We start from the raw sequence: 22,579 nt of genomic DNA, 5'->3' as shown, positions 1-22,579 counted from the left end.
GTCCTTGCAGGCGTATGCTTGAGCAAAACGAGTGAAATGGTCCATAATGACCAAGATGTATTCATATCCACCTTTACACTTTTCCAGATGCAGGTAATCAATTGACACAAGCTCAAATGGGTATGTTGTTGTGATGTTGGTGAGGGGCGCTCGGGTCGGCTTATTTGGGCGCTTGTTTTTCAGGCAGCTGCATACTCGTGTTATATGATGCTCCACATCCCGCTGCATATGGGGCCAGTAGAAGCGATCCCGTATGAGCGTCAGGACCCGCTCTACTCCGAGATGTCCCATATCGTCATGCAGTTCTTTGTACAGCAGTTTGTGATATGTTTTAGGCAGGACGAGCTGTGATCGGTTTGTTGTTTTTCTATGCAATAGACCGTCTTCATCAATGTGCAGCTTTTGCTTTTCTCGGGCCAGAGCAGCGATATTGGTATTTTGTGTTAGCTTCCCACCTTTTGGCCATTTGTTGGAGGTGACATATTTCATCACCTGACCTATGATGGGATCTTCCCACTGAGCTTCTCTGAGACTGGTTCGGGACAGTCCTTGTACCGAGGATTTGCACTTTTGTTCTTCTTGATCAACAATTGCTGAGGAAATAGTAAAAGGGCACAGCCAGGGGTCAGTACTTTGTGATTGCACAGCCAGAGCCTGAGTCACACTGTTTATCACATCTTGTGCCACTGCCTGTGTGCAGGTTTCCATGTATCTCTCCATGTCCAGGGGCATGCGGGATAGACCATCTGCATCACGATTGGCTCTACCGGGTCGATACTTGATTGTGAACTGGAAATCTGCGAGTTCAGCGACCCAACGGTGAGTGGTGGCATTTAGCTTGGCTGTAGAGAGCACATATGTAAGGGGGTTGTTATCAGTGTAGACTAGGAAAGGTGGTGAGTAGTACAAATAGTCCCTGAAGCGCTCACATATGGCCCACTTGAGGGCCAGGAACTCCAACTTTCCCGAGTGGAGGTGGTAGTTTTTCTCTGGGGCGGTCAGAGTCCTGGACCCATAGGCAATTACTCGTAACTTTTCCTGCTGCCTCTGGTAAAGTACCGCACCCAGCCCCTCCTGGGATGCATCACAATGTAGAAGGAACGGTTGCTCAAAGTCAGGATATCCCAGGACTGGTGGCTGTGACAGGAAATCAACAAGCTTGCTGAGGACTTGTGCATGTTCAGGTGTCCACGTAACAGGGTGAGAGGTTGGGAGCTGTCCTCCTTTTGCTTGTTTTCTTTTGGCGGTCTTTTTCTGTGCTTGTGTCGGTTTGACTGTTTTATCTTTTGCAAGGAGATCATAGAGAGGAGTGGCGATGCGTGAGAAGTTAGGAATATAGCTTCTATAATAGGAGATAAATCCTAATAGTTTCCTTACTTCCCCCACCGTAGTAGGTGTCTTCTCCTTTAGCGTCTGGACCGGAGCGACATCTGCAGGGTCCATTGTGTATCCATCCTTAGTGACTAGCCTCCCCAGAAATCTCACTTGATTTTTAAAAAGTTCACACTTTCTGGGTGTAAGCTTCACTCCGTGGGTCTCATAGCGCTGCAGGACACTTTTCAAATCATTGAGGTGATCTTCAAATGTTTTGGAGTGGACTAGATTGTCGTCCAGGTAAGGCAAGCAAATCTCATCTCGTAACCCCACCAAGCACTCCTCCATAGACCTCTGAAACTCCGCAGGGGCTGATGATAATCCAAACGGGATTCTCACCCACTCATATAATCCCCATGGAGTTATGAATGCAGTGAGTGGACGACTTGACTCCTCCAGGTAGCCCTGGTGATAGGCCTTCCCTTGGTCCAACACAGAAAACCAAGAACTTCCTGTCAGGGTGTTGAGCATGTCTTGTATGCGAGGTATGGGATGGCGGTCCGGGATAGATTTTCTGTTTAATTCCCTGTAGTCACAGCACAGACGGAGACTTCCATCCTTTTTCCTCACGCATACAATTGGACTGGAGTAGGGAGATTTTGATTTCTTTATCCAGCCTCTGTTCAAGAGATCTTCCAGGTACTCTTTAACCTCTTTATGGAGCGGCTTCGGTACAGAGATGTAAGTCCGACGTACTGGAGTGGAGTCATTGAGGCGGATCTTAAGCTGCAGTGAGGGTATGGTTCCTACATCTTGTTCATCCCTTGCAAAAACACTACTCATCTCTCTCAGCAGTTGTCTCACTTTTGGTCGTTGTGATGGGTCGAGATGATCAAGGGGAACTGGGGGGTCCCATACGCTCTCATTTCGCTTGTGTGTCTCGCTTGTTGCTGGTGGTGAGACTGATTCACTGGTTTGTATCGTTATTTCTGTCTGTTTCATTTCCACTGCCCTTGTGTTTGCAGGATATATTTTCTTTACTGTCTGTGTTTGTCCTAGTGCAGTTCGGGGAAGTAGGAGGATTTCATGTGCTGTGCGGTTGGTAATAGGCAGAGTGACACAGGACCGTGTTCCTCGTTGCAGTCGGACTACACTCTCCTGCACCTCCAAGTCCTCTGGGAGGTGCAAATGGGAAGTGGGTTCAAAGAGAACATCTTGCTGTTCGGGGAGTGAACCCGTCCTCACATTACACTTGACAGCTTTTGTTTGACCTGCAGGAATAGTTATCAGTTCTTTTCCTGTTTTTACTATGCCTTCACTTAGCAGCTCCTCTTTGTTCCTCATCACTTTTAGAAATACTTCCGTTTTCTTGCAGTCAAAGGAGAAAGCTGCACTGACAGCATTAGTTATGGCACGGGGCGGGTGTATGCCTCTTTCCAATAGGTGCTCGATTACGTTAAAACCAATGATGGGTTCTTCAGCTATTCCTTCTTGGTCAGTTACCAGCACTGGCACTTGCAGCTCTAAGGGAGTGGCTTCTGAGGCAGGCAACTCAAACGTGACTTCTACCCACCCAGCAAACGGAATGGGAGTTTGGTTGACAGCTCTCCCATCAAGTATGCCAGGACCCAGGATTTCAGACAGACTTCTCACCATTGCATGTGGAATATTTTGCTGTCTCCATCTTTCATTTATGAGGCAGACTTGAGAGCCTGTATCCCACAATGCCTTTGTCTCTTGCCCATCAAACCGGCAGATGATCATGTGCCTTTTTCCAATCAGGTGGAGGAGTTGGGCCTTTCGGTGTGGTGAGATGAGATTGATGCTCACTGCTGCCCTCTCTCTTTCGTGGGTGCCAGCTGCCACTTTTGCTTCAAGATACTGGATGCTGTCAGTAATGAGTGCATGCATATCATTTTGTTTGGGCTGGGGAGCCAGTGATGATGGGAGTGTAGTTACCGTATTGGCTGACAAATCTATTGGCTCAGATCTGTCCATGGGCTTTCTTCGGGCTCTACATCCCCGTGACAGATGACCACTCTGTCCACACTTAAAACAATGGTCACACTGCTCCTCTTGGTTCTGCTCCTGACACTTCTTGCAACCGTGTCTCTTGCTTGGCCGATGCTGAGGGAAAACCCTTTTGGATTCATGGATGGCACTCTTTATTTCAGCAATCTCCCCTTTTAGCTGGCTTATGACATCAAGCAGCTCAGACTCTCTGCGGGTCACTGTGGGTTGAGTCTTGGTCTTTGAATATGCAGTAGATGACAGTTCACGGCCTCCAACTGCACCAATCTCTGCCCCCTGTACTGCTTGATTTTCTGCTTTTATTTCTCTGATTCTTGGTTCTTTGCTGTGTTTCTTAAACTTTTGCTGCCTTTCCCATTCTAGACTCGCTGCTTCATTGGTCTTGGCAATAAGAACATCATCAGTGACGGCTGGATTATCAAGGTGGCTTTTGATTTGGTATTTCACGTTGTCACTGATTAATCCTGTGCCGACAGCTCTGAGGAACTTCTTTTGTATTAGTTCAGTACTGTACTGTTCATCTGCACCTGGCTCTCTGGATGATGCTAAGAGGCGCTCCTTGAGCTCAATTGCTCTGAACAAGAAGTTCTGTGGGGACTCGTTGTGCTCTTGGGTGATGTTAATCAACCTGTGATAGAGGTCAGTTGAACTATCTTCTTTGTAATGCCCCTTTAAGATGGTGCGGAGTTGAGAGAGCGTTAGGTCTGTTTTGATTTCTAACATGTCTCTAAGACTCAGGCCTGGGCTTACAGCTCTTATGACAGCTTCAACTATCTCAGTTTCACTGTGACCCTTTTTCAGTCCCATTTCAACTTGATGAATCAGATTGGAGTATGATAACTTGTCCCTCTGACCTCTCTCGCCAATTTGACCATTGATTTTAAATTCCCTGCGAATTATGAATTCAGGCGGCTGGGTTGGCTGTGAAGTACCTGTTGTGGGGCCATTAGCTGTACTTGACACTTGGTTGGCAGCCCTAGTTGTGAGTTTAGCCATTTCTTCCTCTAACTGCTTTGTTGCCATTTGAAAGCTTAACTGGAGGGCTGCATACTGCTCCTTAATGCTGGCCAATGCTGCTGCATCTGGATTAACATTTTCTGTTGCGGCCTGGTTTCTTTCAGCTCCCCCTCTCAAGAATTCTCCAACTTTTATCAAGCGAGTAAGAAATGCCTGCGCTGCTTCATCTTCCCCATCTTCTATAGCTTTGTCAACTACTTCACTTATGGCTCTGATCAGCGTGTGCTTCCTTGTCAGGTTTTCAGAAGAGATTTTGGCGTGCTTGCAAACCTCATGTAGCTGCTCGCAATTCAGTTCCACCAGAACTTCACTGAGTCGGTCCTGTAGTAGCTCAAACTCCTTTGCTTGCATCTCTCTCTCTCGTTACAGCAGCACCGCTGATCCCACTTCTGACACCAGTTTTTGTTGCACACTTGATGATTGAACTCAAAGTGTGACTTTCGAAGGTTTTGTTATCTGCGAACACAACATGACAAAAAACGTAAATGTTGTGCGAGATGTTGTCTGCCGTTTGACAGTAGCAGAGCTTCCGTTTATTCTCCTTACAATCATGTACAGGTTTACAATAAAACATAAAAATAATGTACACAATCTGTAGCCTTTACTCATAGAATTACCGTTAGATTCACTAGGTCAAGTTACAGCGCTGCCATGGCAACCAGTCTGCCGCGCTAACATTAGCTTAGCTCGAGTTCTGACCAACTTACTAAAACACTTCTAAATCTACACAGTGGGCAAAACGGCCAACCTGCCCCACCAGTAGGTCACAAATACAATCATTTCATACATTTATGTACTTCACACATTACCTGCGAACACAACATGACAAAAAACGTAAATGTTGTGCGAGATGTTGTCTGCCGTTTGACAGTAGCAGAGCTTCTGTTTATTCCACGCAGACGCCCGCAGTTCACGTGAAGGTACCTCCCCCTTGTGGTCGATTGTATGAATTACACTTACTGCAAATCTAAAGGCCTGGCTCAGTATTAATGTACTTTAAAAATAAATAGAAATAATACATGAAAATAAACAATGATGAATATAACACACCACAGATGGAATATAAGGAATTTTGAGGGGTGGCCTATTTTCAATAGCTTCTTTCTATGTCTATTCTTCGTTATCCCCACACAGAGATTTACATTCAAACAAAAAGCAACAGCAAAGGAACAACGACTGACTTCTGAGCTAATGCCTGCCGCTGCACTTGAACCTGGGCTGCCTTAAGCTGCAGACGAGACACAGGCACAAGTTTCACCAAATGTGTGTGTGTGAAAGAACTTACCGGAGGAAGCGCCAGCACTAATTAGACTCTGATTGAGACAGGTGTCGGGATTGTGGAAGTGAGAGAGAGTCCCTCTATGTTCATTTGAAGCTGATTATACCAATAAGACTTGGCAACCCTAAGCCTCGGGGCTCAGTCTGCTTTCTGATTCGATAATCTTCCTGAGAACAAACGCAGAAAGCAAACGTAAATGTTATTGTCATCAGTGTTACCCGTAAAAGCAAAAATGACTGATTTGAACATGATGACCTCACATCTTAGGGGATAGATAGGCCATGTTTATGAAATACCTTTAAAGGAATAGTCTGTAAGTTTAAATGTTGTACAAATTTAATATATGGGCGTATGATTGACCACTCAGGCCTGAAATTCTATGTAACCTAAGTAATACTTCATAATTATATTTCTTCTCCCTCGCTTTGCTGAAAATTTCTTTCTATGTCTCCTCATTTTGCAAACTATAGTGACTTTCAGGTCCAATCTGGAAGGAAGTGAAAAAGGGGATGGGAAGGCTTGATTGTTAACTTGTGTTTAAACTCCCTAAGGTTTTAATAATAATAATAATAATAATAATAATAATAATAATAATGCATCGGTTTTATATAGCGCTTTTCTGGACACTACATTGCATTATTCATTCACTCCATACTCGGTGGTGGTAAGCTACCATTGTAGCCACAGCTGCCCTGGGGTAGACTGACGGAAGCGAGGCAACCAGTCTGCGCCATCGGCCCCTCCGACCACCACCAACCACTCACTCACACACTACATTCGCTAGGCTTCCTGGTGTTACCAAACGGTCTCCCATCTAAGTACCGACCAGGCCCTTCCCTGCTTAGCTTCCAAGGTCTGACGGGATTGGGCAGAGCAAAGGCGGTATGTATGATGTACTTGTATCATACGAAGCCAGTTGTTCCGTACATAAATTTAACACAAGACACACGGTAAATGGTCATTTTACTCTTCCATCATGTGACACTCAGACAGAAGGCTGTTATGTTCAGAGGAATGAAATCCTGGAACTCTCTGCCTAAAGACACTTCTAACATTGCAGACATAAACATTTGAAAAAGTTGTAACTGTGTATTTATGTTTTTATGTTGCTTTATAATGTCTGAAAATGTGATTTTATAATCTGGACCCCAGGAGGACTAGCCATTGTCAAGACAAACAAACACACTTCCGACATTTCTCTCTCCCCTCATTTTGCAATCTTACAGACGATCACTTCAAAATGTACATGTGTTCACTGTTTACTTCCATGTGAGCCTTATTTTGATCCTAATGAATTATTTGAGTCTTGTTCTGACATAATTTTACAGTTTTTGATTCAAAGAGACGAGATGCAAGTTGGCCGTTTTATACTCACTACTGCCACCTCAGGTCATACGTGTAACTGCACCTTCTATATCAAGCTCGTGCATTATGGATATTCGGACCCACATTTTTTGAGTGACAGTGCAGAATTTAGAGGCAGTTGTGGTGAACAGGTCTGAGCTCAACCTACACATTAGGACATTGGTGAAACATGTTGTAGGGGGAGGGACAAACACAATTTTAACATTTTGAAACTCCGTATAGTCCCTTTAGAAGCACACCGAGCAACATCAGTACAAAACATGCTCCCAATGAAGAATGGATTTGGAAAACTCAAATTCATACTGACTTTAGTCACATCGCCATGGAGACGAGCTGGAAAAGTACCCACTCCCAGTAAAGTTACAGTCATGTCTTAGTAGAGCTGAGCCGCTCACAGTAAAGGCACATGTGTGTTTGTACATTTGAGGTATTTTTCAATGAAGAAACTATCTGTCATAATTAGAAGCTCATATTTGAACTCTATTCATTGGGTAAAATACTACGCGCTGTGGCTTTAATGGAACCTAGTTTGGTAAAACAGTTTAGTAAAATTAAGGAACCACTCACACTTCCATTCACACACCCACTCTAGTATCTGCGCCATGGCCGCCCCGGAATTAACAAGACAAATCGCTCCACCAACTAAGACCGGCCAGGCACCACCACCACCACCCACAGAATCCAGACAGAATCACCAATCTGTCAATCCTGTCCATGTCCGGGCCGGGTGAGATTTCCTGTGTGGAGTCAAATTGATTCCACTCTTAGTTGTGCCCTTCCGCCAATTCCTTTAAGTTTCAGCTTTGCAACCATTCTCCCGCCGGAACCCAAAGATAATCTGATCGCGAGTTGGCATCGTTCAGAACTATGACAGTATCTACAACAGTATCACAATAATATCATTATTGAAGACAGATATTAATGCAACAGTTGTTTTTCTCATATTAATCTACAAACCTGATTTTTTTCTCTCCAAATGTTCATTTTGAAACATTGAGATACGACATTGTGATACATTGAAATAACCTCAGGGTAACACAACCAGTATGTGACCAATAACAACATTTTCCATACTCAATATTTTGTTTTTTCATTTAAAAAAAACACACAAATAAACATAACAAAATAACTGAAAAGGGGATGTGTTGTTACATGAAAAAAGATGATCGAGAGACTCAATCGTCATGACATTAAAATATATTGTTTTACAATACCAAATACTTATATTATATTGCATTTGTTTAGCATGCACATAATATATCTGTCTTGACCACAAGCCTTGAAAATGTGTTCATCTGTAGTCGAAGTCAGAAAGTCAGACTTTCTATCTGATAAATTTCGTTCACAATATCTATATAGCCAGTGTCTGGTTACAGCCTTTTTACCAGCAGATGTTAAAATTCTATACAAATCAATATTGTCCGATTGCATTTCTGTCTTACCCATGATTAGAGCCGCAAATTCAAAGGGTAATGTCACCTAAAAGGCCCTATACCTGATTTTTTTTAAATTGCCAACAATGAAAGAGGAAGCCACTAAAATTAAAAAAGCAGTTGTGGTCCAAACTCATTCGTAACTTTCCTTATATCTTTGTAGCATCCAAATTCTTTTCAGGGACAAGTTTATAGGCACATTTCACAACTTGCAGGGTCACTCACAAAAATGCTACAAAAACAGCCTGAAAATTCCTTAAATTGATACAAATGTTTTATCATTTGATGCATGCCGTTTTCAATTTTACAATATCATTCAATTTCTAGAAGTAAAATCAGGTATAGCGCCTTTAAATACAGATTCCATATTTTTGTGCATGTCTTTCCAATATCGTCAGTGATTGGCGTCTTGGCTTCCGCACTGTCTCCAACACTTAGGCTCCTCCCCTTTACAATGCAGCTTTTGCTTTGGCGTAATAAAAAAACCTAATCAAGCATTTCCAGTTGAATTTCCTCCATAAATGTGAATTTGTCCTTTTCCATACAGATGAACACCAACCTTGCCTTCGCTTTCCCATTTTATTTTGACGTATTGTGTTGAATATGACTTTTTACTCATAAACCCTTTATATAATCTTGATATTAGACCTTTTTTGGATTTTGCACTGTAGGAATTTAGTATTTCCTTGACCACTGGTTCCTGTACATCTAAAGGGAAACGTATTTCCTTATTACTATAGTGGCGTAATTGCAATTACCTAGAGAAATCTTGTTTTTCTAGATTATGACTGTTCATAAGAGCTTCAAAATCCTTCATTACTCCCTTATCTGGATCGATGGCTGTTTTATATCCTTATGACAACATGTGATACAGTTCTGCCCTCATCTCTATGTGTAAACAACAACATAAATCAAGCTCACTAAAGTCTATGTAACCAGGCATTCTGTTTCCTATACCGGCTTTTACCATTTTGTTCAAGATCCAAATGCTGAACATGGTCGAAACGTCGCACCAGATACTCTTTATTTTTGCTTTATTTGCGGTGCCGTGGTCAACTCGCATGAGCTTTATGGATAACGCCGAGAGATGCATCTGGACGGCTTTGTCAAAAACGACTACCTTCAAACCGCGCGTTCCTCTGGAGTGGATTCAGCCGGCTGGATTTGCTCAGCCGCAGATGCCAAAGGATTCTGTTCTCAGCCACAAAGCTCATTCTGTTTGAGTTCATTTAAAACTGCGGCAAACGGCGCCGTGGCATGGTACCAGTGCTTTCACTTTGAGACGAGGGTGCTGTGGCGAGTTTAGCTGCAAATTAGGAAAAACTTTAATTAACTTAGAGCCTGATCGCCAAATAACTGTTTATGTTGCACCTTATTTAGTTTGCCTTTCTTCTTGTGCTTGTTTTAGGGGGACCAGAAAGAGACTTCAGTGGGAATTGAACCAGCTATCTGAAGCAAAAAAAACAAAAACCCAACCACACATTTATTTGCTTGTACAGACGGCATCTCTGGAATCACCCATATATGGTCATGTTTGAAAACAGTTAAGGGGGAAAACAATTCGGAGAAAAATCTAAACTTTCTCTAATTATTCAAAAATGCTGAATTATGAATCTAGTTTTCTACTAAACAAAGATAAAAAGACATGGAGAGGAGCAAAGTGGTTCAACTGCCCGTAGTTACATAAAAAAAAACGGAGAATGCTAACATGATGCTACATGTTAGCGTCGTGCTAATGTTAACGCTAGCTAGCGCTTGCTATGACTGCAGTTTTTTTTTTGCTTCTACTGAACAATCCACTGTGAATAAACATCCACATGGCCCTGATTTAGACTTGACTTTATTGTATGTGAAAAATGTGTCTATATTTCCCCAGAAAATGGCTAAAAAGAGTGAAAAACTGTGTTTCCCAAGAGATTCTATTTGTATTTCCCCCCTTGGCGAGGCCACGCCCCCTTCTATGACGAGATGCCGTCTGTATCTATAGGGATATTTTTTTTATTTAAAGATATCAATTTGAAACTTCTGCTGTAGGTTACTGGCATAGATATGAAGAAAAAACGTATTGCAAGTTTTCTGTCATTTTATGTGTTCATATAAAAATGAGGTGTTTTATGTCTAAAAACGCCCAAAATGTTGCATTTTTCCGGCGATGTAACCTGAATATTGGATTGAATGGATTAAAATAAACTGTTTTTTAGTGAAACCAAACACATTGGCTGCAATAGTAGAGCGAGTCGACTCATGACCAGACGTTGGCGTTTTGAATCCCTGCTCCCACAGGTGCCGACTGTCGTTGTGTCCTTGGGCAAGACACTTCACCCACCAGCCCCTGGGTGATTGTGACGTTAGTGGTTCTTCGCCGGAGGGGCTGAGAGCGCACATTGGGAGCCTCGCTTCTGTCAGTTTGTCCGTGGGCAGCGGTGGCTACAGCTCATCACCCGTCACTGAGTATGGATTGAACCCGTTACTTGCCAAAGAAGGACTTAAAAATCACGGACCTCATTTCTTTAAATAGTTCCTTGTGATGTCTGTCCAGTCCAGATCATCTGTGTGTGAATGTTTTAAAGCAGTACTATGTAACTCATGCCCCTAGAGGCCATAAGTGCCACTGCAGGTGTTGTAGCATGTTGAACCCTTACCATTTTATTACTCATTAATTGTCCGTGAGAGTAAATACTACGCTGACAGAAAAGACTCAATCTTGTAAATACTGTTTAAGTGGTGCTAGCCCGCAATTAGCTTTGCCCTTTAGCCTGTTAGCTTCTTCTTCGTGATTCCATTTGTGTGTGTTGGTGACTCCGACCCGGTGGCAGTCAAATTGCAAGCATGGTTTTTTGACCAGAGACACCAGGGGGAGACGAAAGACCCCCCGATCCTCCCTTTAACACTTGTATTACCCCCAGAGGGTCTACGGAAAGGATTTATTATGGTAAACAAGTTCCTTAGTATTGCATTCACTAATGCTGAGCATGTTTTTACTTATATTCGTTAGCTTTAGGGTTAGGGTTATGATTGGGGTTAGGGACGGTAAATGCGATGTAAGCTGTATTTCATATATATATAGGCTGCAGCTGTCCTTTCAAAACGCTTTGGGATTTGGATATGCGTAATTGGAGAAAACAACTCTAACTCTAACCCTAAACCCTAAGTGGCAATGAGATTGAAATGTCCTGGCATGAGCTTCTCTCTTTCTATTTATTTGTTTGTTGAAAATAAATCCATTTCATAATAATAATAATAAAAAAGTCCCGGCTATGCAATAAAGCGGGATTTGAAAACCAAGTGAAGCGCGTCCAAACCAGGCTTTAACCAAAGATTTGGTTCCCTCCAAATCTATTACCGGCCGCACCTCTCTCTCAATTGTGAGCCAAGGCGCACCGGTGATTCATCATTTATCCAATAACATTTAAGACCGAGGGAGAGAGAGAGAGTAAAGCGAGAGATTGGCGGATCGTTTTGCAGACCTCAACAATTTCCCAGGATTGGTTTATGTCGGTATTTTTTTTTTTTTTTCCTTTTTTTTCGTGCCGCACCCTTTTATTCTGCCTCCTCTATCTCGCCTCGCGCACACCTCCCACGTATAAGGCTATCCATCCTCCACCCTCTCCCTCTCTCTCTCTCCCTCTCACACAGAAGAAGAGGAGGAGCCGCGAGCGGGAGTGCACCTCAGCTTTTTCCCCGGGCACCAGAAGATGATGGGAGCAGCGGCGGGACATTTCTGACACGCACGGGTGGAAGACGCACGGAAGGATGATGCCTCGCTGCGGCCGGGAGATGTTGCTTTTGTTCGGGAGCGCGTGCCTGTGGATGCCGTTGCTGGCGGAGGTGAGCTCTGTATATAGGCTGCCCGCCGACATACGTGCGTAACCTACTGAACGTGCTTTCCCCTTTCCGCTCAACGTGGCCTAGTTTGTGATTTTATCGTTTTATTTTTTTGCCTGTATGATTATAACGTGGGTATATTCTTGCTCGCGTGCACGTACGGAGAGGGCAAGTCCACGTTGCTGGTGCGTAAAATCCGTATGCTAGTCCCATTTAGTCACCCAATTATCCAATCATTGTTGCAGCCGAAATTCCTCGTCTGTGTCAAGCCCCTTTGCCCCCCCCCCCCCCTTTGGCCTCCCTTAGGTGGGGTGTATCATGACGGGAGGGCGTGATTTGATCCTCTGCCCCGTAGGTGTTGGTAAACGGAGACCAACACGGGCGGGTGGGCACTGTCAAAACCGCTCAGTCAAAACAGGGGGGGGGGACAGCGCTTCTACGGGAGCTTTTGCCTCCGTACAGTGTTGTCTGGAGGGGATGCAGAGAAGGACGTGGAGTGTAGGTATAGCCCGTAAATATCATAGGGTTTCAGTTGTGGGAAGGGTGTACAGTAGAATGGTCAGTGCATGTAAAAAAAAACTGTGGAACCACCATTTTCATTCGCAAACACCAAATTCTCTCTCCATTTTTACTGCCTGCCACACATCGCCGCAAAATGCTAAATGAAAGCACAATTTTGTAACTCAAACAACAGATTTATGGAAAGAGCAATGTTATTCAGTCTAGGGCTGCACGATATTGAAGCAACTTGCGATATTCGATACTGCTGCGCAATATCGCGATAAAGATATCATCGCGATATTTCACTAAACCATGTCAACGTATGTTCCATTCTCGGTATATGTAACTAGTTTTTCAGCAAATTGTGTCAAAACAAGACTTGAAAAACACTACATCAGCTCCACAAGACAAAAATGTAACAAAATTAGGAAATGTTTGACCGATAATGTAAATACTTTTACAAATGTATAAATTCAGTGCATTATTTGGCTGAGTTTGCAAAAAAATGTGTCGATCTCTTTAGTGATGTCGCGATATATTGTGGCTTCTTGCGATACGGATATTGCATCACCTAATATCGCGATACGATGTTTTTTGCGATATATTGTGCAGCCCTAATTCAGTCCTACTCTTTATGATAATGACTTTCTTGAACCTAATTTTAAAGGAATAGTCCGCCGTTTTTCCATGCTGAGATATGTTCTCGCCCGAGCTTAGACGAGTTGATGCGTACCTGTCTGGTTTTTACGCGTGCGCTCAGTCACGCAAAAAGGCGGACATACAAACTCCAAACAGGGGCCCCATAAGAGCCAGGAATCAAAACTCGGACCTTCTTGCAGTAAGGTTAGTGCTCGTCCCAGGTTTGATCTCTTGGTATGTTTGGAGTGTGCATGTCCTCCCTGTGTCTGCGTAGGTTTCTTCCGGCCGCTCTGGTTTCCCCTCCCACAAAAAATGTGTACAATAGGATACCCTCTGGGGCCATATCTCCCAAGAAAAAAGAGAGGTAAAATAAAAACTGTTAGTGTACTCAAGTGTGTTATTGTACATGTTTGTGCTGTTGTTTTATGTGGACCCCGGGAAGAATGGTTGTTCGTAAGAAAGATAAACATCAAGCCGACCTTAAAGGAATAGACCACCGTTTTTTACACATGCACTCAGTCACGCAAAAAGACCAAAGACGTTGTTAGCAGTTAGCCTCTCCTCCTCTCCTCTAGGGGGCCAAATGGGATGAAGTAAGAAGCGACCAAACTCTTCCAAGTTTTCCCTATTTAAATACATGAGTAGTTACACGATCCAAGTATTGTTACACAAAATAAAACACGTTGATTTTTTACTAAACAGATAAAAAGGGTGACTATATTGTAAGGCGTAGTAACACCCTAGCAGTACTTCGACGTCCGCACAGTGGAAAACGTGGAAGAGTCCCCGTTTGGCTGTATAGATGATAGGAGGAGTGGCTAAATGCTACCAACATCTTTGTTTTTTTTTGCATGACTAAGGCGACACGTAAAGACCAGACATTTACGCATCGAGCTCAGGTAAGAACATATGTATGGAAAAGCAGGGGTCTATTCCTTTAAGGTCAGTCTTTATCTTTCTTACGGATCCCCTGCAGCAATAACCATCATTACTGGGGTCCACATAAAACAACAGCACAAACATGCACAATAACACACTTGAGTACACTCACATGTTTTTATTTTACCTCTCTTTTTTCAGGGGAGTACTGGCCCCAGAGGGTATCCTATTGTACACATTTTTAGTGGTAGGTGAAACCAGAGCGGCCGGAAGAAACCTACACAGACACAGGGAGGACATGCACACTCCAAACATCCCAAGATCAAGCCTGGGACCCTTCTGGGTGTGAGGCACGAGCACTAACCTTACTGTGAGAGGATCTGAGGTTTGATTGCTGGGTCTGTTTGGAGGTAGGTTTGCTCTTGGTGCCCTAAAACATGTATCCGCTAGCCGTCCTGCCATAGGTGCTCCTGACTTTGTATCCGTGCACGTCATAATCTCAAGACCTTGAGATTGGAGGAAATCGGGGGTTCTAGTGGCTCAGGGGTCACAGCATTCGTCCTTGGGTCCAGTACGGGCTGGTGCACACGGTCCTCGCCTGTGTATGAATGTGGCGTAGCTACATGTACAAAGTGTGGACAGGGAATGAAAAATGGCCCCCTCTGAAACGCTGTGTGACCACGTCTGTGAAAAGAGCTACACAGCAAGTGCTCCGAGAGCTTACCCGACTGACTAATTTCTCTACAAGGAAGTTTTGCAGAAATATTAGTAAGAGTGAAACGAATAACTAGAAGCACCGGTAATCAATGTTCGTTTTTTGCCGAGTGACAGTTGAGTAAGGGCCTGTTGATATGAAGCCGTCAAAACGAGCGTGTTTTGTGCATATGGTCACGCTCTGGTCCGCTACACTGGAGGCTCCCGAAGAAGAAGCTATTATCAGTACAGCGACGTGCACAATTCAATTAGGCACGCTCACAGAAGGCAGCCGAGCGAGGGGCAAAAAACACACGCAGCAAATGAGTTTTTCCCATTTCGACTTCATTATGACTAATTAGACAAATATTTGAGTGTATAGGTTGGTTTTTCCAGATGAAAGTAAATTCTTCACGGGAAAACAAAGAACCAACATGAACCAGAGAGGAAAAAGTTGTATCAAACTTCTGACTTCTCCCACGGCAACAAGGTCTCACCTGAAATAGAAAGACAATAAAGCATATCTCACTTAGTCTATTATCTCGTGACATCACAACATTAGCATCAAGCCTTTAATTAAAGTAGTGAGCGCATACAAATGTGGTAACTATGGCAACGGTTAAAATGCTGGTGTTTTTGGTTTGGTTTGTAGTTAATATCTGTATAATTCCTGGGCCTATCCACATGAAACAAAAACTGGCACACAGTTCAACATCAACGAGTGCATAAATTCTTTTTTCATAAAGGTGATCAAAACATTGGCGTGATACTCGTCACTTGGAAGGACTTTCAGCCAAAAGATGAAGATGGCAGCATTGGAGGCCTAATCCCTCACTAATAACTAATGATCGGGGGGACCATTTGTATATGTTCTACGGTATTTGGAGATTTCAAAAACTGTCTTTCCCGTAGACTCATATTGGCGCCTGTCCTCTACCTGCCCTCATCGTGACATTATCCCATTATAGAACGTATTTCTTTTTGTTGGTGTGTGTTTCTTCAAGTGATTAAACAGATGTCATGTGTACCATCACAAAGAATTCCATATCATATGTATCTCCCAGTATAGATATTTCGAGGCCCGTACAATATACACAGAATGAACAGTGTATGGCTCTAGGTTCACATTTGCATATCATTCTTACATTACTTATACACTATATTTCAGTTTTAGCTTACCATGATACAATAAACTACAATATAGTTCACCATAGTTGTATTAAACTATAATAAGCTTCTATGGTTTCTAGAAGTTTATTATAACATCTATAAGTTGTGCAATAACATTAACCTCAAGGGGAGAGATGCATAATACCAGGTTATTGCTCAAGTGCTAATTTCCACCCATAGTCCCTCGGCTGATGTTTGGCAAGTTTGGAAAGTTTATTTGTAGAGGACAATTCATACACAAGGCAATTCAAAGTGCTTCACAGTTGCATAAATACAAGAAAGCAAATAGAATCAATGTTATAGTGAAATACATAAAAGCATCATACATACATGGATAATGGCATAGTAAAATAGTAAAAGCAAATCTTCACATACACAACAATGAGATAAAAAACTGTTATACATACCTTTCATTTACTCAGGTCGACTCTGAGAACACACACTACTTTGGATCATGAACCTCAAGATTAGGAGACGGGTCCCACCGCTCCAGACAGACAGGCGGCGATGAGACATGGGTTGAATGCAAGGAAAGGCTTACAGGGACAACAATGTCTACAGAATCAAATATATGTACTTTAGCAGCACATTTAGTTTCATTTCTCATTTCTCATGTGAGTCACAATTTGTCTTGTTTCAAAAATGAGGGACCACTGCCAAATAATCAGCCGTGACTATGTTTAGTCATTGCTGAGACAGACTCCACCCATATAAACCTGACGATAAACTACAGTAATGGCAATAAATCTGTGTTAGCAGCCTGCGAGCGAGAGTGGTGTAGCTTTAAGTCACTGTGTGAGCGTTTCAAAGTCAAAAAGACATCACATGAGCCCAGCACAAAGTAGATCAGAAGGTTCCTGACACAGCAAAGCTACAATGTCAGAAACACGGTCACTTCCTGGTCGAGTAAAGGCAAGTACAGCACGGCGCTATAGGCTATAGAGTCTAAACTCATTTCACCTTTACACGCTCCGGACTGGTCATTTATCCAAGGTTTATCAGGAATATATTAAACTTTAAGTAGGCTACATGAACTCTAGTTTTGTAATGCGAGATTAGATTTCTCCCAGTGCTCATTTGAAGCACATCCATTTGAGAAAAGACCTGTTTTATCTGTATTATGTTATGTCAAGGCCTGCACATTGTATCACCAAATTATTATCATTATAGTGACAATATTTATATCGCAAAATCACTGAGATCTTCCATTTGGCTGAGATTCACATTTTTTTGATGACAGACCTTAAAGAGACTAGATGCAAATTGGTCATTTTATGCTCACTACTGCCACCTCAGGTCTTACGCGTAACTGCAGCCTCTATATTAAGCTTGTGCATGACGGCACTTCAGACCCGAACAACTTTTTGAGTGACAGTGCAGGATTTTGGAAGCTTGTGTGGTGAATAGGTCTGAGTTCATTCTACACATTAGGACATGGCTGTAACATGTAGGGGGAGGGAAATACTTAGTTTTAACATTTTTAAACTATGTACTGTATAGTCCCTTCACAGCAAAGAAGAGCTAAGTAACTTGTTTATCTTAATAAATCCTTTTGTTAGTCCCTCTGGGGGTAATCCAAGTGTTAATGGGATGATTGGGGGGTCTTTCATCTCCCCTGGTGTCTCTGAAAAAGAAGCTAACAGGCTAGCGGGCAATGCTAACCGTGGGCTAGCGCCACTTAAACAGTATTTACAGCCAAGTTTGAGTGAAAAAAAAATCAGCTCCATTGTGTAATTGGATGTACAATATCCCTCTCTTCCTTTATTTTAGCTGTCAGCGTAGTATTTACTCTCACGGACAATTAATGAGTCAAAAAACGCAACATGCTACGACTCGCGCAGTGGTGCTTATGGCCTCTAGGGGCATGAGTTACTTAGTACTGCTTTAGCTTTAAATAGCCTAAAAATGTGCAAAAGTCGCATTCCAGCTATTGCTTTCCTCAATTCTGTTTCATTATAGCCTTGTTTCTGTCCTGATTTAGCATTGATATGTCTTATTTTGATGTAAAAAAACAAACTGCTTACGACTTATGAAGCTAGCCATGGATGAGCTGTTGCGGTTTGTTTTTGTTCCTGTAAAATGTATCTTCAAACAAGGCAATAAAAGTGATAACAAAACCAATCAAAAAGACAGATGCATTAAATCAAATTCAAATCCTCTCTCCTCCAAGCTCCGGACTTCTTATATTGCATTACAGGAGAAACAGGTGACCTCCGGTGTCAAACAAGTGCGATGATTTGTGCGTTCAAACCGATAACACGGCTACATTAGCGCGCTAATCGGATGTGTCGCCTCCACAGCTGCGGCCCGGCGCAAAGTAAACAGAAAGAGGCAGAGAGAGAGAGAGAGACAGCGAGAGAGAGAGAGAGAGAGAGAGAGAGAGGGAGAGAGAGAGATCAGGTGGAGAACTGGTGGAACAGCTGAGATGTGCAAATGCTCGTGACTACGGGAGAATTAGCTTTAGCACCACTCAGCAATTAGCCTCAGTCGTAAACAGGGGCCAAATCAAGCAACAGTCAGTCATATGTAAATTAGTGCTGGAATGTTAAATGCAACTGGATATTCATTGTGAGTTGCCTATCAAAAATGCAAAAATATAAGGCCCAAAACACATTCATTCGCAGGTTTTGCTAAACATTCTTCGCACATTTGCTGTCATTTTACTCAAAAGATTCTTGTTGTGTCCAAATTGCTTTAAGCAGTATTAAGTAACTTGTTTACCTTAATAAATCCCTTTCGTAGTCCATCTGGGGGTAATACAAGTGTTAATGGGATGATTGGGGGGTCGTTTATCTCCCCCTGGAATCACGAAGAAGAAGCTAACAAGCTAGCGGGCAAAGCTAACTGCGAGCTATCGCCACTTTAACAGTATTTACAGCCAAGTTTGAGTGAAAAAAAATATTTCCATTGTGTAATTGGATGCACAATATCCCTCTCTCCCTTCGCCTTTTCTGTCAGCGTAGTATTTCTCTCACGTAAATTAATAAGTAAAAAAAATCGCAACTTGCTACGACACCTGCGATTGCGCTTATGGCCTCTAGGGGCATGAGTTACTTAGTGCTGCTTTAAAATATCCACATTTTCATCCATTCCTTTGTTACTGGAGCTGATAGAAATCTTTAGATATCAGCAAAGAAGAGCGTAGGGGCTGGATGATATGGCCAAAAAAATGAATCAAAATCATAACCTTTTCTACAAAGCACAAACAAAAACAAATGCTTTCCTCCTGTCTCATCCAAACTCCAAAACCAGCTGCTGTTTTGGCTGTAAACCTGGCGATTATAAAGTATAGTATATATAGTATAGACCAGTAGTTCTCAATCTCAACTGGAAGGGAACCCAAACCTAAAAACTTACTCCAAATCCTACACCACTTTGAAAATGATATGAAATACTGTTTTTCACAGATTATTGTTGATTTAGTGTTGAATAAACCTAGCCGTGAGCAAAACAACTCCAGTTACAGTTATTTCAAGTGAAAAAGCATCAAAATAGCAACAAAAATGAGAAGAAAACTAGGATGAAAATGCAACAAAAAAGTATCAAAAGAGCAACAAGAAAGTTGCAAAAAAGTGACGAAAACTCCAGAAAATTGTGTCAAAAATGAGATGAAAATGAAAGTGAAAAAAGAACCGGCAACAATGCAAGAGAAAAAGGTCCATTTGGATGAGTTTTGTAGGTCTTTCAAATGAGGCGTTTCTCTTGCCTATAGGCTGTAATTGCAATTACTAAACGATTTGGGTAAAGCCGAACTGGAGACAATGTGCTCGGTTAAGGCGGGCTATAAGAAGTTTATCTTTCAGTCTTTTCTCAAACATTGTTGCTCTGGATAAGTTTGAAATGAAATTGCCCTCAATCTACATTTCAAATCCAAACAACAAAGCTTTTTTCCCATATTGTTCAGCTCTCGTCAAAGTCCCTGGCGAGAAAACATTAGCAAGTAGCAATATACCGAAAAACTAATTTTCAATATTGTGCCCCTGAGTTGTGTAACTGATCCTTCACTCTCTCTGTAATGAGCCAATCTTCACATATCAGATCTGACCAGGGAATTGCTTTATTTCTCTGACAGTACCTGGACACTAACAAGTCTGTGTTTGTCTGTGTTTGTCTGTAGGTGGTGGCGGACGACAGTTATCTGAACGAGGTGCAGAACTCAGGTAAGAGAACAGCCGCTTTCTGATGTTCAATAGAAGCATTTTAATGACTTATTCTAGACAAATGTTGTTGTTTTGGCAAGGTTGACAAGGGCGCTAAAACTTGAGCCTTAAATTATATTAAAAAGCATTAAATTAGATTCAAACTGGCATTAAAGCTGTGGTAACCAAATGATTTTCTTGTGGTTGAGTTTTTTGTCATTACAGTAAAGTGACATTTCTGAAAGAAAAACAGGGCGCTGTTTTGTGTCAATGTACAGCGTTTTTTCCTCCAGCGCAAATCAGGAAGTCAGAGGCTGAATTAGCACAGTGCTAGCATTCGCCTTATACATATTGAATTTGCGATGTGTGGAATCGGGAGCTAGAAAAGGCAACAGCTGCGACACAACTTTCACGGTTTTATTGAAAATGTGCAGCTTTAAATATATTTCTTGAAAAAGATGACTTTGCACCAGTTTTTATTGCACAAAAAATATATGGTTTGAAACACATTCAAGGGCAGTTTTGGCTAAAATGTAGGGCTGCAACTAACAATTATCTGGTAATCGATTAATCTACTAATTATTTTCACGATTAATCGATTGGCTGTCATTGGTGTATGAAAATGTTATTTTAAAAACACATTTTTTATCACATAATGCTAAAGTGGCATCGTTTGAGGACATTCTGCTTCTGATTGGATGAGACACGGAAAGATATTTATGAAATTTCAATGTACAAAACACTACAACAATAAATAATACACAATTATCATGTCATTTTTGCTCTATTTGAGTCTGTGTTAACTAGAAAACAATCATCGATTAGTTCTCGATTAATCGATTAGTTGTTTCAGCCCTACTAAAATTGTAAACATATTGTTTCAAAAGTAGCGAGCGGCGACCAGTTCGAACCGGATCCCAGTTGTGAAAAGAGACAGATCTTTCTTCAGTCAATTTAACCCAGAACTCCCTCGAACGAACACTAGAATCAGCCCAACAAGGGAAAGCTTTTTGCACTAAAAACGATTTTTCAGACAGATGTAGCCTCTTTTTATTATGAATTTTGTTGTTTCACAAAGCATAAATATCAATCGCTTTGTAATTTGGGATTATTTAAATTTAAAAAGTGTGCCTTTCATCGATCGCATCTTTGATTTTGTGAGTTATCTGGCCGGCGTTATGAAAATGTTATCTTAAAAAGAAACAGTCTTTTGAACAGCTCTTTGAAATGAACGGATCCCAAAGACTCGGCTCCCAGAAAAGAGCCGTAAATCTCATCACTGCTCAAAAGGTGCTGGAGTATTTGGGAATTGAATATGCAAATATGTGTATTTTCAGCCTATGTTTTGATCTTCGTCTAGGCCCTGTGGTACTTGTAAAGCTGAATATTTAGTTATGTGGTACTTGGAGTGAAAAGTTTGAGAACCACTGGCCAAAAGTTCTCATGCTGGCATCGGAGCAAGTCATGTGACTGTCACCCGTGGCTCTCTCCGGAGAAGGCTCTGCAGAAGCCACAGATTGCTGGGAGCTTCTATAACATTGCACGATGTCCTATTGCGTTGCCAACTTCTTGCATATCCCTTTCACAACCCGGCGCCTTTTGAAGCACACAGTTTCACTTTAACCCACATTTTCTCCAGACCCCGAACACACCGGCGCACTGGTCCCCTGCCAATATATACTGCCACTGTCTGCTTCTCCCCGAGGCCTCCGCATTTAATTTCCCAGCTCTGCCACAAGACGACGGGGAGAGCAGAGGGTGGTGCGTGAGGGCTGAGGTGGGGGGTGGGTCGCTCCTCCAAAGCGACTCCTCCATTTCTCACGCTGAAATATGGCCGCTCTAAACGGCTGTTATAGTCTCATTTATCCAAGCACTGCACGCTAAACTGTGTCAAGGTTAGATGGAAGTAATCCTTAGCCATATACGAATATTATTAATATTCTAATACTGCTGAAATAACGCAAAATTAGGTTTGTGCTCTGGGATTGGAAATTGCTGATACTATGCTAGTACTATGCAGTTAGGATACTGGGTACACTTCATATAATACTGTACAGATTCAAAATGGCTCAACCTTAATTCTTTTTTTTTTTATCTGGCACTGGAAGATTAATACACCTATGTAAGAAGAATTCACCATTGGGTGCAGTAGATTCTTAGAAAACCCAAACCGTTGAAAGCCTGAGAAAAATGGGTCGTTCAAGACATCGTTCAGAAGTGCAGCATTTTTTGATTAAAAGTCTGATTGGAGGGAAGAAAGCTTATGAAGAAGTGCAGAAAATGACAGGCTGTTG

At 42.2% G+C, this 22,579-nt stretch overlaps 1 protein-coding gene across 1 annotated transcript in view; it reads left to right on the top strand.

The window, feature by feature from the left end:
- Positions 1-12,080: 12,080 nt before the first annotated feature.
- LOC306978534 (neurotrypsin-like) overlaps positions 12,081-22,579 on the top strand; it is a 79,451-nt gene continuing 68,952 nt past the window's right edge. Inside the window, exons 1-2 of the mRNA XM_079577131.1 lie at positions 12,081-12,267; positions 20,264-20,306. Of these exons, the coding sequence (XP_079433257.1) occupies positions 12,193-12,267; positions 20,264-20,306 (118 nt within the window). The 5' untranslated portion in view covers positions 12,081-12,192. The remainder of the gene's footprint in view (positions 12,268-20,263; positions 20,307-22,579) is intronic.

The sequence above is a fragment of the Gobius niger genome (genome assembly GCF_951799975.1).
Source record: "Gobius niger genome assembly, chromosome: 19".
Classification (NCBI taxonomy): Eukaryota; Metazoa; Chordata; class Actinopteri; order Gobiiformes; family Gobiidae; genus Gobius; species Gobius niger.
Note: the sequence above shows the minus strand (reverse complement) of the source record. Positions and strands in the feature narration are given on the sequence as shown.